The following is an 18088-nucleotide window of genomic DNA, read 5'->3' on the forward strand; positions in this document are numbered from 1 at the left end:
ATTGGGTTGTGTACATAGGTCCGCGGAGGTCCGTGTTGCTCTATGGTCGTGTACTAGGGTCAAGATAAATTATGAAATTGTGATTACTAAATAAAGACAGATCTAAAACTAACAAAAAACATTTTGTTTTTTCTATTTATATATTATTTATGAATTTTTATCAACGATAAACGTAAGTCCGATATTTTATCACGTTTTTCTATGACGTCACAGTGTGCATTTTCATACAAATTCCATAAAATTTTCGTGTTTTCGTGTTTAGCAAAAAGTAAAACTGATTTGACTAGTTGGAAACTAGCGTATTGTCCAGGTAGGTATGTTTCGGGAAGGACCTATTTTTTTTTATCGAGTTCAAATTTCAATAATGTTGATCTGGTTTTAACAGCCTCCGTGGTTATACTCATGTTCTGGAGGTCCCGGTTCGATTACTGATTGTCCCCATCTGTAATCCGTTATCGAAATTACTTTGTGAGACTGTCCTTTGGACTTTGGTAAGGGCTTTGCAGGATTGAAACACCTGATTGTCCAAAAAAGTAAGATGATTCCGTGTTTCGGAGGGCACGTTAAGCGTTTGGTCCCGGCTATTAGTCGTAGAAACACTTCTACCGACCAGCAGTAGAGCAGCGTCGTATGCTTCATACCCTCTCCGGACCCAGAGGGGGTGAGGTAAATCTAGCTCCGCGCTACGAATTGGTGCGGGGCGGAGAGATACCGTTACTTAGTATACATAGTAGTAGTACTATTCTTTATTCTATGCTAGTACAATACGGTAGGTAGAAACTAATTGGGTAAAATACTACTGCGGTAAAAAACAATATGCACAACGCTACGTTTGACATTTTCGTTACATTTACAGCTTACGAAATATGCAAACAGTTCACCTACATTCGGCTGAAAGTGGCGAGTATTCGTGTCAATATATAAATAAACTCCATTACTGGGAGTTTTGCATGCAATGTTATTTCATCGGGTCATTCACCTATTCAATTCGTATTCGTGCAAAAACGCGTCTGGTAATCGATTTGCATTTGTTTTCTCAGTCGATCAAATGGTAGATAGACGAGTATCAAATAACTGCCTCATTATCATAATACCTTTGTTCGTTGGTATTAGCTTAGATGGCTATCTTTTGAGAATGAGGTTCAGAGATAGAATACAAAGACTTTTTTTCTGTCAGTTATAAAGTATTCTAGCTAGCAATTTTTGAAATTGACTGGGGGCGGACTAATTCATTTCTTGTCCTCGATTGTATTGTCTATTTTTCTTCTTGCCAATAAATCAGAGCAGATTGAATTGATTTTCTTTGGATATTTCTGCAGTAGGAGTAAGACTTTGATTCAATTAAGCTTAATGGAATAGGTGGCCTTTTAGAATTCATCTCACTTGCTATTAGTAGACTTAAGCAGGATTCTACCTTTACGTTACCATCGATTAAGAGAAAAATAAATACATCATTTAGGTATATATACAATTAATAACGATAATTATTTCTGTAATAAATTTATCCTGATGGATAATTTTATAGATACTTATGAAATCTTTTAAATTTTTTTCTGAATCTTCAATAGCAAAATAAAACATCAACTCATATTCGATGTTTTCTAATTACATTTTATCTTTTGCAGATAATCAAAATCCCGGAATCGAAAGAAGGGTTTATTGACCTGAACAACCTGGAACACAGACTGCAGGAAAACTCAGGAACCGGGAAGAGGATGATCGGCTTCTTCCCAGCTGCTTCTAAACTAACAGGAGTCCTTGCAGATGACGTAGCCACGACGTTACTACTCCACCAATACGGAGCTTGGTCTTTCTGGGACTACACATTAGTAGCCCCATCTTGCATAGTAGACATGAACCCCACCTTCCCCGGCGTTGAAGAAGTGATGGTGAAGAAAGATGCGCTGTTCTTCAACTGTGAGAAATTTGTCGGAGGCCTCCAGGGGCCTTTTGTAGCGGTGGTCAAACAAGACGTGTTCAAGAATACTCCTATTTATTCAGAGGATGTTGAGGTGAATATAACACATGCCTATGTTACTTTTAACAAGGTTGTAAACCACAAGACGTTTACAATTTTAAATCTGCAATAACTATTACCTAGTGTACCTACGTAGTAACCCAACATTGGATTTGTCATTATTCAATTAACGTGTACGAAAAGAAGCGTTTAGAAGATCTTGACGTAAAACGCCAAATACGGAAGACTCGACAGAAGCCCTCCTACAACTATACGTTTAATTCTGCTGGCTAGTTATTCTGTGCGCCATGTGGCCGAACCTTCAAAACGAAATTCGGTTTTGCTGGCCACATTAGAGCCTATCATAACAACGACCTGGGGTAGACATTTAGGAGTCGCCGTCGACGGCTTGAACGCGATGATGAGTAAGTAACCCAACATTGGATTTGTCATTATTCAATTAACGTGTAAAGAAACATAATAGCCTAATAGGGGCTAAAGAAACATTATGGGGCGATCTCATAAAGAATTCTGTTCGATACTAAAATATTAAAGTACTAGCTGAAATTAGAAATAATTTTACAAGGCGAAAGACCTTTTCATTTTATTACTCCCGAAAGTAGCAAAGCTCTTAACGTGATTAATATCAAACCAGAGTTCATTCAAGGTCTATGACTAAATCGAGAGAGCGTTGCTCTATCAGTGACCGTAAGAACAAACAACTCCAGGGTTCACAATAGAATGTGCCCGTTTGTGCAGGTATCGTGTAGTTTGTATATAGGCGTTGTGAGGACAACCCTCCTTGTGTCAATGACCTCACCTGATCGATAAGATTGGTAAATGAATTTTGTATAAGCAAAACGTGCTTGCTTTAAATTAATTTTATTGACCAGCGTTTGTTGAGCTTTAAATTCAACTTAATGGTGATAGAGTCACAACTTAATTAATATGTGATGAATTTGAATAGAAATATATCGGCTTACGAAGTAGTATATCTACTATCCTGACGGCTAGATTGCTCTAGTCCATAGCTCAGAGGATATCAGCTCGCGACAGCAAAACTATCCCTAACACCTGCACTATTAAAGACCTTCACGAAGCCACTGACAATGCCGTAAGCGTAGCCAATTATTGGTCAGCAAAAATTTAGTTTCGATCGCCATCGACTCGCAAAGAAGAAGAAGCAAAACTAGGACCCCGCCACCGATCCCGCCGGCATGGTCGGTGTTTTATGTCTGTATGCTTCTCTGAAATAATCGTATAATCCCTTCAGACGAGGTCCTTAAGTCCTCAGCCAAAGTTCGAGACAACCAGGGCACCGGAAAACCTGTTGTTTTAAATTTTGAACCGGATGAGAGATAATTTTATATGTAGTTCAGTACAATTAGTTATTATATTTCAACAAAGATAACATTTAACAATAGCCTTAATGCGTGGTAAGAATTAGATCTGTCAAAGTCCGTAAGCTAGTGTTGTGGCGTTCATTAGCATAGTGATTCTTTGATGATCGATTCTTTTCTATCTAACAGTATGTATGAATGACCAGGTACTGAGTGAGAGAATCGAGGAGTGGACGACGACTGAGGCGGTGCGAGCGGCCATGACCATCCAGCTGCGGGATGCTGTGGGCCTGCAGAACATCGCCGAGAGACAGGATAATATCACCAGGTCAGTACATTTCACTTAGATATGATTCTTCTCTTCTATCGTGTGGGTTATAAAATGTATTACCAACCAACCCTGGTGTCAAGAGCTGTTATAGAGCCGCCAAAGGCCCCTGACATGGCTCATGTAACTTACTTACTTACACCAGTAAGTAGTAACCGGGATCGACGGCTTAACGTGCCTTCCGAAGCACGGATCATCTTACTTTCGGAATTCTTATAATCAGGTGATCAGCCTGTAATGTCCTAACCAAACTAGGGAACATACGGGATTCAAAACCGGGACCTCCAGATCGTGAGTCTAAAGCTTAACTACTGGAGCATGGACGCCGAAGATATGCTTGAGGAACAGGATATCCCGTAGCCGTTATTTACAAAATATCCTGCGTTTACTGCGGTGCAGAATCCAAAACATAGACAATAACTAATCATAGTCCTTATGGAATGAACGTGTTAGTTACAATACCGGCCCCAGTTTACTGTAACCACTTAGATAGCGGAATGAATGCACCTAGTGGCGGTCCTAGGCTGGTGCGAGCGGTGCGACCGCACCGGGCGCCGAAATAGGGGGGGGGATGGCAAAAATCTATCAAGACGGGACCACCCTGGCTGGCAGCCCCTGATCTACAGGGGAGTAACTGGATTGGGTACACCTGCCCTGCGAATTGGACCTCTTAGCGACCATATAATCGAAAAAAAGACTGTATTTTGAGGGGCGCCACTGTTAGGTGTCACACCACCTAAATATTTTGCTAGGGCCACTACTGAATGCACTTGTCCGGAACAATGGCGGCTGCAATGTTGACACTAAGTTGTTTTAACAATCGCGATCGACACTTGACTTGACTCTTGTTATCCATTTGTTGGAAATACCAAATTGTTATTGTTATATTTTCAACAGCTTGTTCGTTCTAAATTAAATTCTCCCCGCTTACTTCGCTCCGTCTTGAATAATTATATTATTGCATAATTTACTTGAAGATATTTTACTTATTAAAACTTTGGTGGGACTTGCTTACCTGTTTTTATTATTTGGTATAATACGTTGTACCTAATGATGTACCTATACATTGTCAACGAATACAACGATATTAGCTTGAGTTGATTCAATAAAATAATCAGGGGGGTTAAAACGGCCACATCGAAGCAATTCATCAAAGAAAGCAATATTGCTCTTTGACATTTGTTTGCTTTGCGCACTTACTTTTATATGCGCAAATGTCAAATTGCAATATTGCGACTTCCTATTCTTCGTAACATACTTTTCCGCTCAATAATTTGTTTAAAAATCTTCAAGAGCAATGGTTTTATATCCGTCTTAATTCCTTTCATCAAAGTTCGCGGACATAAATGACTTAATACACAGTTTAGATAACTTTAACATATCTGACCCTATAGCCTGTCTCGCTGAAGAGGTGTCCTCTCATCTTGCCCAACCACTTAAACAAACTAAGCTTCTTTGTCAAAATATTGTTAGCATCTCTGGGAACTTTGATGGGTTACTGACATTGTTGACCCGAATTAACCTAGAATTCGATTTCTTAATCCTGACTGAATGTCGATTATCAGGCGCGCAAGTTTTACCAGCACTACAAGGCTATGACGTTCATCACTCTACCGACAATTACAATCAAAATGATGGAGTTGTCGTATATACAAATAACTCATTATCATGTTCTGTTATAGAGCCAATATTTCCCGAAGCTAACTGCTTAATCATAAAATATTCTACGCATACTGCCATTGTTGCTATTTATCGTCCATACTGCTTTAAACTGAATGTTCCATTGTTCCTAAATTCCTTAAACAATATACTTCTTTCACTTGCTTCGTTTTCGAATATTATTCTAGCAGGTGACATTAACATTAACATTGCCCCTGACAGCACTGAAAATTACTCTGAGGATTATTTGAATTTGTTAGCCATGCATGGAATGTTGCCCTCTCACACTCTTCCAACTAGACGACACTCATGCTTGGACCATTTTATCCTGAAAACTAAAAAGTCTAATAGCACTTTTGTGTTGCATTCATCCATTTCCGATCATGATGCCATTATACTTTGCATTGATATAAAAAAGCCTAAATTCGCTCCAACAATTATTTCTAAAATTGACCATGTTGGCCTGGATGCGACAATGAATTCGCTTGACTTTAGCCCGATCTTACTATCAAATGATACTAATGCTGCAGCAAATCTGCTAGTTAATCTTCTTTCACACGCCCTTGTCTCCCATACCCAATTGTTACAAGTACCCCGGCGCGCTCGTACCATTAAACCCTGGATGACTATAGGACTACTACGATGTGTTCGCAATCGCGACAACATGCACAAAAAACTTAAATACTCCCCTGATGATAATATTCTCAGAGTTACTTACCGGAGGTATAGAAATTTCTGCAATGACATCTTAAAAAAGGTTAAACGTGAACATCAAAGAAAGTTAATTCAAGAAGCTGGTTCTAACAGTAAAAAGCTATGGGAAGTTATAAAAACGAATACTAATATGAATAAACCAAAAGACTCTGCCATCAACTTATTAACCACGTCTAGTACCCCGTCTCTCTCTGTAAATATAGTAAATGATTACTTTGCTAACATAGGCAAGTCCCTGGCTGAAAATATACAATTATCTAACCGCGGCATAATCAATACAGGTTACAATACTGCAAATTTACCTCATTCCTTTGCGATGTTTGATACCGATGAGTCTGAAATTGAGAACTTAATCCTGTCCCTAAAAAATAACTGTGCTATGGGTTGGGACGGCATTCCTGCATCCCTCCTCATACAATTTAAAAACATCTTAGTACCTCCCATTACGCATGTTTGCAGGCTAAGTCTGTCTACCGGCGTATTTCCTGAAGCCTTTAAAAAAGCTGTTATAAAACCCATTTTTAAGGCTGGGGATCGAGACCGTGTTTCAAATTATAGACCAATTTCCATTTTACCATCTTTATCTAAAATTCTGGAACGTATTATTAATAAAAGGCTAATTAAGTTTCTTGAAGCTAATAACCTTCTTTCTCCACATCAATATGGATTTCGAGCTAAAAAATCAACTGCTGATGCTGTCCATGACCTTACCGGATACATTGTTTCCAATTTGGATAAGGGTAAAAAATGCTTGTCTGTGTTTCTTGATTTAGCAAAGGCATTTGACACGGTCTCGATTCCTCTGCTCCTTGTAAAGCTTGAGCGTCTTGGAATCAGGGGGCAATCGCTTGACCTGTTCCGGAGTTATTTAACTAACCGTAGACAGGTAGTAAAAATTCATAATCATCTTAGTGAGGACCTACCTGTTGTCTATGGTGTCCCTCAAGGGAGTATTCTAGGACCCTCCCTTTTCTTGACATTTATAAATGACCTTTGTAATATTCACTTAAAAAACGGTAAAATAGTTTCTTTTGCAGATGACACTGCTTTGATTTTTCAAGCTGACTCTTACCAAGAACTTTTTCTCAACGCACAAGATGGCTTGAATTCTGTATTACACTGGCTGGCAAATAATCTTTTGACGATAAATGCAGACAAAACTAAATACATATTATTTTCTCTCCGTTCCGCAGTAACTCATCAACACAAGCTTATAGCCCACAAATGTCAATTTGATCTACTACCTTGCTCTTGTCCTTGTCTCGAGAACGTACCAGATATTAAATATCTTGGTATAAATCTTGACCAAAACCTTAGCTTTAAAACCCACATTAAGTCACTCTCCGCTCGCACTAGGAAATTAATATTCATTTTTAAAACCCTGAGACATATGGCGGATCATAAAATTTTAAAAATGGTATATTACGCGTTGTGTCAATCAATACTATCCTATTGTATTACCATTTGGGGAGGCACCCACAAAACAACTCTAAAAAAGCTTGAAGTAGCTCAACGTGCGATATTAAAGGTTTCAACCTTTCGACCCTTCTTGTACCCAACGTCTAAACTCTATGAAGAATGTAAAGTTTTAACAGTTCGTCAATTATTCATTGCAAATACTATCCTCAAAAGACACTCGCAAATAACCTATGATCCTACCTTCACTCAAAATATGAGAAGACATGACCTGGTCTGTCCTACTAGATTATTTAAAACAGCTTTTTCAAAAAGATTCTATGACTTTCTAGGATCTTACCTTTATAACAAATGTAACAAAGATAATAATATTTACCCATTAAACATTTACCAATGTAAAAAATCAGTAGCTGTATGGTTACAGAATTTTAATTATGACGAAACAGAGAATCTATTAGACATAATTAAATAGAAATGAGACGCACACACGCACGCATACACGCGCACACACACACACACACACACACACACACACACACACACACACACACACACATACGCACGCACACATACACATACATGCATTTATAGATTTGATATTTTCTTTTTAAGAATTATTTTATGATTTAGTCTAACAATTTAAAAAAAAAAAAAAAAACTTTATTTTTTTATATTTTGTTATTTTTTCTTGACCATGACTTTTTGGGGGTGGAGGCCTGGAGTCCTAAAACACAGGGTATCCTAGTTTAGGCTCCAGCCTCTACAAATATTGTATTTTTGTATGTATTTATGTATCCATGTGTTTTATTATTTGTAGAGGAAATAAAGATTTTACTTTACTTTACTTTACTTTAATGAATTCTAATAATTAAAAGCCTGCATAAAGCCGGTCAAATAAACTTCTAAGCAGATTAATTGCCGCTCGCCCAGATTGCTTAACATTATCTAACGAAAGTAATATTATCTAGTCTCTCCCTTTATTACGTTCGCGTTAGTTAAACTTGTTACCAATAACTCTTGGGGTTTGCACAGTCTAGTTAACCTTGCTCCAATTCTCGAAGGAGACATTTCTATGGACTTTGTAGAATACTACGAATACCTGTTCTATACAATGTTTTAAATTTTTGCAGGTATATTTGAATGTATGCAGGTTGTTTGGTAGGGTCATGGTTTGAATAATTTTTCATTAATTCTAGAAGTTTAGCTGCAAATACAGAGGTATGTAAGTAGGTGCCGTGCGTTGTGGACAAAACGTATTTTTCTTTAGTTTTAGTTAGACCTTTAAAAATAGTTTTAGAAATTTTATTTTATTTTATTTTATTTATTTTATTTTTATTTGGATAATCAACAGCGTTACAATAAATGCATGTATGATGTGGAACATTAATTAAACGTGAGGCCAATAACAGATTACCCCGGATTATTATGAAGTACTTAATAATATCTAAACTGTTTACAATATTATTATGCTATTTTACTATATCATTATATAAACAATATTTAGTAGACAGGAGAAACTAAATGGGATACCGTAAGCTTGTTCTTTAGAAAAATATAAACTATATTGTAACCATAAGTTGCATTAAAATAAAAAACACTACTAAAACTGTACTTTTATGCGTATCAATATTAGAAAGAAAAGAAAAAAAAAGAAAGTTAAGTAATTTGTCCAAATACAAAGTATTATTCACTGCACCAATTTATGCACTTGGTTTCACTTTATGTTATTTTAGGTAACAGTTCTATTTTCCGGTCGTATTTATCACTTTTCCTGTCTATTCGATTTAAAAAACGATAAACGCGGTCGATACGGACTCGTGCGACACTAAGACTATAAAGAGAAAGAGCTAGTTTTAATACTGTCATACTCAACTCATCATCACTAATTTAAGAGCCACGCTCTCGTCGGTGTAGCATTCTCCATTCTTGTCTGTCAAAAGCCAATTCCTTCATTTCCTTATAAGACATGACGTTCACCTTCTCTTTAATCTGTTCCATGTAAGCTCTTCTTGGTCTTCCCCATCCTCTCAATAATGTGTACTTAATATATTTAAAAAATCACGCGTGTTTGTTAGGGTGCTTTTTGCACCTAAAAGTGCAATAAGAGTATTTACAAACAAATGCCAAGTGTGCTGAAAAAATGTTTGTGTCTGTTATAATCGGCATCAGTGCTTAGCATCAGGGCAATATTGATCTATCTAAATAACGTTTTCTTATAGTGAATCCCAGGTAAGCACTGTTTTGAATTTTTTTTTCTTATTCTGACGTGATTTTCTTCAACAAAACCTTGATCTCTCTCAATGAGTTTTGAATTCGGGTACATATTGAGATCACATTTTTTACCTGGAATGAAACTAGCATGTCTATTACGAGGTTTTGTTAACAAAAATCACATCCAAAGTATTTTTCAAAAAGGCTTTTATGTGATTTAAAAACAACTCGATACACTGGTAAACTCAAGGCAATGTAAAATTATTGAAAAACAGAAAATAACGAATTTGTTGATGTTTTTTATTAGGTATCTGAGAGAGATACGGGTTTATTGCCAAATGGCCAGAGGAATAGAATAGATAAATTATAGAGACCGAACGATCGGCGCAGCGCGCAGGCGCCGGCTGCGCGCGCACGACATTGCGCCTTGTTGCCAAATACTTTGCTAATGTGTGAAAGTATAACGCTGTCTGTCTGTAATCAAATTTATTTGCAAATAAAAAAAAATATGAGTGGAAAGTGACCTTATTATAATCTTCATTTCTTCAGTAAATCACGCTAATTTTACATCCGCGTTCTAAAAGCTTATTTAAAGCGTAGTTTATTTAGTATGAGACGATTGAGCTCAGTTGGTATTGTTAGATTCTGAGCTTGCGCAAAGCAAACCTTAGTTTTAAGTCGCGGGTTGCATTCCTAGGAATACCTGTATGCGTTCATCTTTTGAATCGATTGGATACAGTGACAGTTTGTCTGAAATACAAAAGAGTTATAAATACGTACGTATGTCAGGTTTACTTATTTTGAGTACTTTGACATTACAGGCAGATCACCCGATTGTCGGGAAGTAAAATTATCCATGCTTCGGATGGCAATTTAAGCCGCTGGTCCCAGTTACTACTTACTGTTTTAAATACGTAATCGTTACACGAAACACGAACCATGTCAGGGGCGTTTGGCGGCTCTATAGTAGCCCTAACACCAGGGCTGATGAGGTTGATCATCCGCCTAACAACTCAAACGATGGAAGAAGTAGAAGGATTTCTATTTCTAAAGCTAACTTTCTACCTATATTGTAAGAATTTATACTAAATATCAGTAGGATATTCTTGCCTCCTCTTTTTCTATCGTGTGGGTTGTGAGTTGGATGGCCAAGGTCATCAGTCCTGTGCTGTTTATCAAAAGTTACAAGCCCTGTATTACAAGATTTTTTCTTGTAAAAATTATTACAAGAACGTGTTTATCAAAACTACACATGTAAATTACACGTTACAAGTGTCAATATTTATTTCACAAGTATATTCTACAAACCCTCTACTTTTTTGATAAACGTAACTTACACGTACTTTAGTAACTTGTAGCTTGTGAACGTGTAGACTTGTAAGTTTTGGTAAGGCTCCTGATATGGTTTGTCATAACAACTACGTACTAAATGTATAAAAAAAGCAATTAAAATTGACTGGCAAGAGGATGTCATACGTAAAGTGTTGTTTTAACAAATCCTATATCTTATTCCACTATTTACGTGGGTAGATTAATAGTATCAGTAGAGTCACGGCCGCTACCTAGTGCAGGCGGGTCGTAAACCTTTTGTCATTGCAGCCTTGACGCCGTAACACCAACATGAACATTGTTTTAATGGTCTTCATCTACGTTCATTTTATCGTAACCCGGACCTACTGACCCAACGTCTTAGGAATGTCTATCAAAATACATCATCATCATCAATTTAAGAGCCACGCTCTTATCGGTGAAGCATTTTCCATTCCAGTCTAATTCCTCAAAGGCCAATTCCTTGACTTCCCTATAAGACACGACGTTAACCTTTTCTTTAATCTGTTCCATGTAAGCTCTTGAATTTACCTATTATGTATCAAAATACTTAATAGGTAAATTCAAGTCCGTAACCTCATTAATGATGTCGGGAGTCAAAATTCAAAAGACAACTTGCAGCCACTTTTGATACGAACTCCTAACATGGATATGATGAACTGTATGGTGACAGGAGATCGATCAGCCCATCCCCCATTGGACCATCATGTTAGAAAGGTCGTAATTTTTACAACATGCCATGACAAGCACTATGCACGATAAGAAGCTATCAAAATTTTCCAAAAAAGAAGTTTTGTTTTGCAATAATCAATTAAATTTATGTCATATTTGTTTTCAATGTCCTCTTCACAACACACTATCAAATACATAAGTCCCCAACCCAAACCAAAATAAATATAGGTAGGTAGATAAGATAAATGGATAATGTGCAAATCGTGTTCGGTTTGCTAAACGTCTATGTCAGAAAACTAGTATGTACTGGATTAATCCGGGTCCAAATCGTTTAATCGTATTCATGCGTTGAAGACGATATGCGACAAGGTAAAGGAAAAACACCTGCCGATGTCAAATGCAAACGTGTCCAGTAAACACCATCTGATTAGAAAGAACACTCGTGCTATCAACTTCTTTAAGAACGGAATATTTTGAGCTCACACCTGTTATTTTTGGACTTTGCTCATGCAAATCTTTGATTGCCAATAAATATTTACAGATTTCATTAGTATAAGACGTTGATTCAAAAAAAATATTTAGGATCCGTTAAAATATCTATCTAATATTTCATTACATGAACTTGGATTGATTACCTATAACATTACCGTTCATCACATTCATCTCAAGTTTTCATCTGATTACTTATAGCTCTGCCCATCCCATTAGGGATTGTAGGCGTAAGTTTATATACGATTATAAGAACAGTTTAATTGTTGGGCTTGTGGTTTTGTTTCATCTGAACCGGTGGAAGATAATAAAGATTCCAATGCAGGTCATCAACATAGTCAAGTTTCTGTGTAAATACAAAGTTGCAATCAATTTGTATGCGTAGGTAATTTACATATTTTAAAGATAATACTAATATTTTCCTACACTACAAATACTACGCTAGTTTAAATGTTGAATACGTATTCATGGCATAAAGTGTGGCATTCATAACAATATTCATATCCACTAAGTAGTCAGTTGACCCTATTGTATTACCATCGCAATCTGCCGCCCACATATTGACACAAACAACTTGGTTATGGAACGTCGTGCTGTGAACATTAAATATATTTCCATGAATAGAAATACAATTTACTTATGCTCCAGTAATACTATTTACTTAATCACTTCCTTCCTTCTTTGGCCTGCCTAGAACTAAAACTGCAAGGTCTAAAACATTCCAACAACATTTACCTTCAAAATGATTCCATATCCAACCACTAACATTAAGTTTGCTAAAAATTAGACACGTATCACATTTCGTAATACTAGTAATTGGAGCGACGTGTTTTCTTAAAATAATACGTCTCTCGTTCATTAGGAAGTAATTTGATCTAATAGCAAAATTATAGGTCCTAAAATAGTACCTTGCGAAAGAAATTCTCTCTGCCTTACACAATCCAGAGACTAATAAAAACATACATTAAGGAAACAAAAGCCTGATTGGAACTAGAATTGTTGAAAACTATTGAATCCAAGGCTATCACTTAGTACGGGTTCTGCAATGAATATGTATCAGCCTACACAGTGGAACGCTTCATTTAAATTTAAAGTGAGATCCGACGTCAATTGTACTTGAGTATTTTGAGCCGGTTTATTTAATTCGGATGTGATTATAAATAGAGGAGGTTGAATCGTTTGTGGTCTAGCTGAGTTATTGGATAAACGAGTTATGTCAATATTATGAAGTAGGTATGGTGAATATCGTTTAGTCAAGCAGGCGCGTGTTGCCATGCCAAATTGATGCGTCCTCGAAACTGTGTCAGTAACGTTTTAATCACAATCTATTGGGTGTTTGTGCGTGGACACGATAGCCGTTTTTGTACCTACTTATTAACTAACGTTTTTTAAATTATCTTTTTCATTCGTTCTCGTGTAGTACTAGTATGTAAGTAAATATTAGATATACGATTGTAGAATTAAAAATACTTACTAATTTTACTGTCATTTCACTTTAAACCATAATATTTTAGAACATATTTAACACGGATGCGGCAACTGAACAAACATTGAATACATAATACAGGCGTTCTAAATACTTAGATGATTATTTCCAGCCGTTAGTTACTCAATAGAAGTATGTGTTAAAATTACCGTTCGATAATGAGATGTTATCGTTAAATAATGAGTACTAATTGGGTTATCACCTGTACATATAAATCATGAGAGTCGTCATTAAGGAGATGACGAATTATGTACGCATGATTGGAGGAAGGATGCCTCTCCCAAGGAGGATGCACAAATTTCCTCCTACCCTCTTGTTTCCTATCAATTATGGGATGTGGAAGCAACTGAACGCTATTAATCGTCTATCGGCAGCTCATTTCCTCCTTAATGCGATACATAACAATAATGTAATGTTTTGCTAAAGAAAATAATATATAGCTTTTATTTCAGCGGAATCGGAATCGTTGTTCTTTTGCTGCTTTGTTTTTCTTGAATATTAAACAAACCGAGAATGTGAGAGGTATTTAAATCAATACCGTGAAGCGAAAACCTCAAACAATTCTGTTACGTTTTAAAACATATACAACACAATCAAGTTTTATATCTCCGAAACACCTAACCAATTGAAGAAAAGAGGAAAACCACACAGTAAGTTCACTTGACACGAGAACGGAACGTTTCGTAGTAGAATTGGGGTCATTGCAGAGATGCGCCCTCTAAACGCCGGGAAATGGGTCACACAGTTGACCGCACTGAAATAGCACGTGTTGCCACGAGGTGCCACGAGGTGCCATGAGTCGCCACGAGCTAGGCATGTCGTGACAGCTCCGTATAATGTCCGATGACAATACCGGCGCGAACAAAGACTTGTTACGTAAACTAAGCGGGTGGACAGCCCACGAGGAAATAGATTTGTATTCTATCAATAGTTCTAAGAAGACACTTTGTTTCATTTCATATCAATAGCTCGGTACTTAGAAAGTAAGTACATATTATGATTTTGAATATGCAATATTGCTAGGTAACATTTTACCTGTCTTATTATTTCTATCACTGGTTTAAGAAGTAGCATCTGAGAATGGAATATTGTTATTGAGCTATTCGAATCAAAGTCTCAACATTCAATTCAATTAAACCACTACACAACTACTATACAACTAACAATGTCAATCAATCCTGCGCACTACGTTTTCCTATGTCGCAGGTTAGGAAACAAAGACGCATGCGTCTAGATCTGGCATAAACACCTGTGTTTACAAAAAAAAAAATAGGGCCAACTAATACTCGAAAAGCTTCATTATTACTTACTTAAGTATTATTATCCAGGTTAGGTAAGAGTACCCTGTGCAAAACGGGATATCAATAACTGTTGGAAATTATTTTTTATGTAGGGCAACTCTGCCTTATAATTTCCCTCTTCTCTCTGCGACACTGCGATACAAACCTGTTCAAGAACATGAAATTTTTCTTTAAAGCCATCAAAACAATCCTAAACAAAGAATTTTAGAAATGAAGTCAACATACGATAATAGGATTATGAAAGAACAAAGCTTATAATAAGGAACTACTATAATGTGTCCTCAGGAATGGGGTGACATACTTCCGTAGGCAAATCTCCGTTTTCCAAACAAACAAATTCAGAACTTGCTCCATATCTTTGGAGAAAATCTGGCGCGGTGTAAACAGGGTAATTTGGACCACCCAGTGACATCATTTCAGACGACAACACAGGTTATAACTATCCCTTCGCTTTGGTCTTTTGCTGCGGGATTCTAAAAGCGCATATCTTTTTACCCGACTGCGGCGAAGCAAAAGGAGCGTTATGTGTTTGACCGCTATGTATGTATACTATACAGTACACAACTAATTACAGTATACAGTACAAAATTTAACAAATGAATAAAGAAATAGAATGTATCTAGAAGCATCTTGGTTGTCCGGTGGTTATAAGCTATGTGACGTCGTGCTAAATTTAATGTAGCGCGCTATCTAGAGGACATAAACTGTGGACGAAAAAAAATGTTTTTTTTTTAAGTTAACATAATTAACCTTTTAACCAAATAAACCTTTAATACCACAGCTATCTTCTAAACATTACTATTCCTCTACCTATTTTCTTGTTTCATACATTTTACAGCGTGATTTTCCGTAGTCGGGTTTTAGTTTTTAAACTTTATTTTTTTAAAGGATGATAAATTAAAACTCGGATTTGAGTATGATGCTCCTTGGCCGGACCACCATCTAGTACACAATTTCTATTAACTACATCAGGATTAAGTACGTTTTGTTTTACGCAGTAAGAGTATATTATTAAGTACTTATACCTTTTTATAGTAAATGATATTTGTCATATTTAGCGGTCCGCGGAGGTTCGTGTTGCTCTATGTATTTTAGCGGACTGCTCTAGTGGTAATTATGAGACAGCTTCTCGTAAGTGAACACTTACGTTACTATAAATAATACCAATATATATAATATGTATTTATATTTGTTAAGTAGGTATTCATTAGTAACTAACGTCATTTTATCAACTTTATTTCTTGCATTAAAATATTACCCTATTTAATGTGTTGCATATATTACTTATCACGTGTGAGTCATATATTTTATTTATATAATATTATTAAGTATAATTTACAAACAATTTCATTATTATGATTAATAAAAGCTATGAACAAGTAAGTAATAATGATTACAATAAGTGTTGTTTACATCTATTGTTTCGTTTTAAATTATTTAATGGCGATACGTTTGGTTTTCTCAGTGTTCTGCCATTGTTTAGAATTGCAACGATTTACGTGAAAAACTGATTATGTTGGACACAAAGAAACCACAGTATGAAACGACCAGTGTTACAACTGTATGCGAAAATAGGACGCACATGTTGTGCGTAACAAATAACACAATATTTTGCAGCAAGAATTTATCTGCAGGTACTTATATGCAGTTATATGAAATATAATTGTAAATAACAATAAATATATTCATTTACTTCGAGAAACAGTCTGCCTGTGTGTCGTTTTGTTGTAATAGTGTCATATATGTTGTTGTATGTGCGTTTTGTGATGTGTATAATAATAAGTTATAGTTTAGTCACGGCTTAACTTGGTGTATGTCCGTAAAATTTTCTATTATATATTATATGGATTTAATCGAAATGTTTTATTACACACGCGGCCATTATTTTCGCATTATTTCGCATGCCTAGGTATATAGGTATTGAAAAAAAAAAAATATAATAAGTACTTATTATTATTAAATTGAAGATCGGGTGTAAAACTACGAAATTGTTCACTTACAGTACCTACTATATGAATTATAATTAATTCATTATTATATGATTTTAATTACCTACTGACCCCAGACAATTACTGTGCCCATGATGTGATGGAAAGTTTACTGCGATAATTATTGATTGTAACAAGTAAAATATACCTACTTCTGTATTTTGCACATAATTAGCAGTTGCATGCGTCTATGTACATACATACATACATAAACTCACGCCCGTAATCCCTAATGGGGTGGGCAGAGCCAAAAGTAATCAAAGACAACTCGCAGCCACTGTTGATACACCTTTGATAAACCTTATGGTGATAAGGGAACAGCCGATCGCCCATAACATTAGTCCATCATGTTAGAGGACACAATCCCTCTGTCGGTTTTTACGACATGCTCAGGAAGACAAGCAGCTGAACGTGTTCTTTGTTTTTATTTGCTCCCAGAACAACATAGAAGCAATGCGTCTATGTGGGACAGGAAAAAAGACTTCTGTTTATTAGTCGTCTATTCCATTGTTAGCAAAAAAGTTCATGATTTACATACATATCTAAATTCATGCTATTAATTTTGTTTAACTTGGATCTTGACATACAGGGTGTTACCATATCGTAAGGAAGACTTTGAGGGGTGATCAAGACCATGATTCTGAGTTAATATCATGTGCTACGCCATTCAACTACTTTGCTGAAAAAAAATATCGTCTCACACCATAGAGCAACACGCACCTCCGCGTTTCACACACAACATAAGCCTACGACTATATTGGGGTAGGCAGAGGTACATCCATCGCAAGATGAACTAAGTACCCCACTCACCGAGCTTTCTGTTAGACCAACGTAATAGGTGGTAAACCGTATCGCCGTCTATAATGGCCGAGCCAACTGTGTTACCGAAAACTGCACTTAAGATAAATTAATAACTCATTAGTGGAAGTCTGGTACCGAGGTTCGAACCGGTGCTTTCCGTTTGAGAAGCAAGCCGACGAACTGCAGGACCATACATACATACATAAACTCACGCCTAATTCCCACCGGGGTAAGCAGAGACTATAGAATTCCATTTGCTTCGATCCTGACACACTTCTCTTGCTTCCTCCACATTCATCAATCGCTTCATACACGCACGCCGGTTCAGAGTAGATCGTATTGAACCTTTTCTAAGGACATCTCCAATTTGGTCATCGTAAGTCCTTCTCGGTCTTCC

General features: G+C 36.5%; 1 protein-coding gene across 1 annotated transcript in view; it reads left to right on the forward strand.

Moving 5' to 3' along the window:
• The window catches only part of LOC126375626 (uncharacterized), a 111150-nt gene that overhangs the window by 75651 nt on the left and 17411 nt on the right, over nt 1–18088 (forward strand). Inside the window, exons 4-5 of the mRNA XM_050022616.1 lie at nt 1626–2012; nt 3504–3625. Coding sequence (XP_049878573.1) covers nt 1626–2012; nt 3504–3625 — 509 coding nt within the window. The remainder of the gene's footprint in view (nt 1–1625; nt 2013–3503; nt 3626–18088) is intronic.

Source organism: Pectinophora gossypiella, chromosome 19, assembly GCF_024362695.1.
Source record: "Pectinophora gossypiella chromosome 19, ilPecGoss1.1, whole genome shotgun sequence".
In the NCBI taxonomy this organism is placed as follows: Eukaryota; Metazoa; Arthropoda; class Insecta; order Lepidoptera; family Gelechiidae; genus Pectinophora; species Pectinophora gossypiella.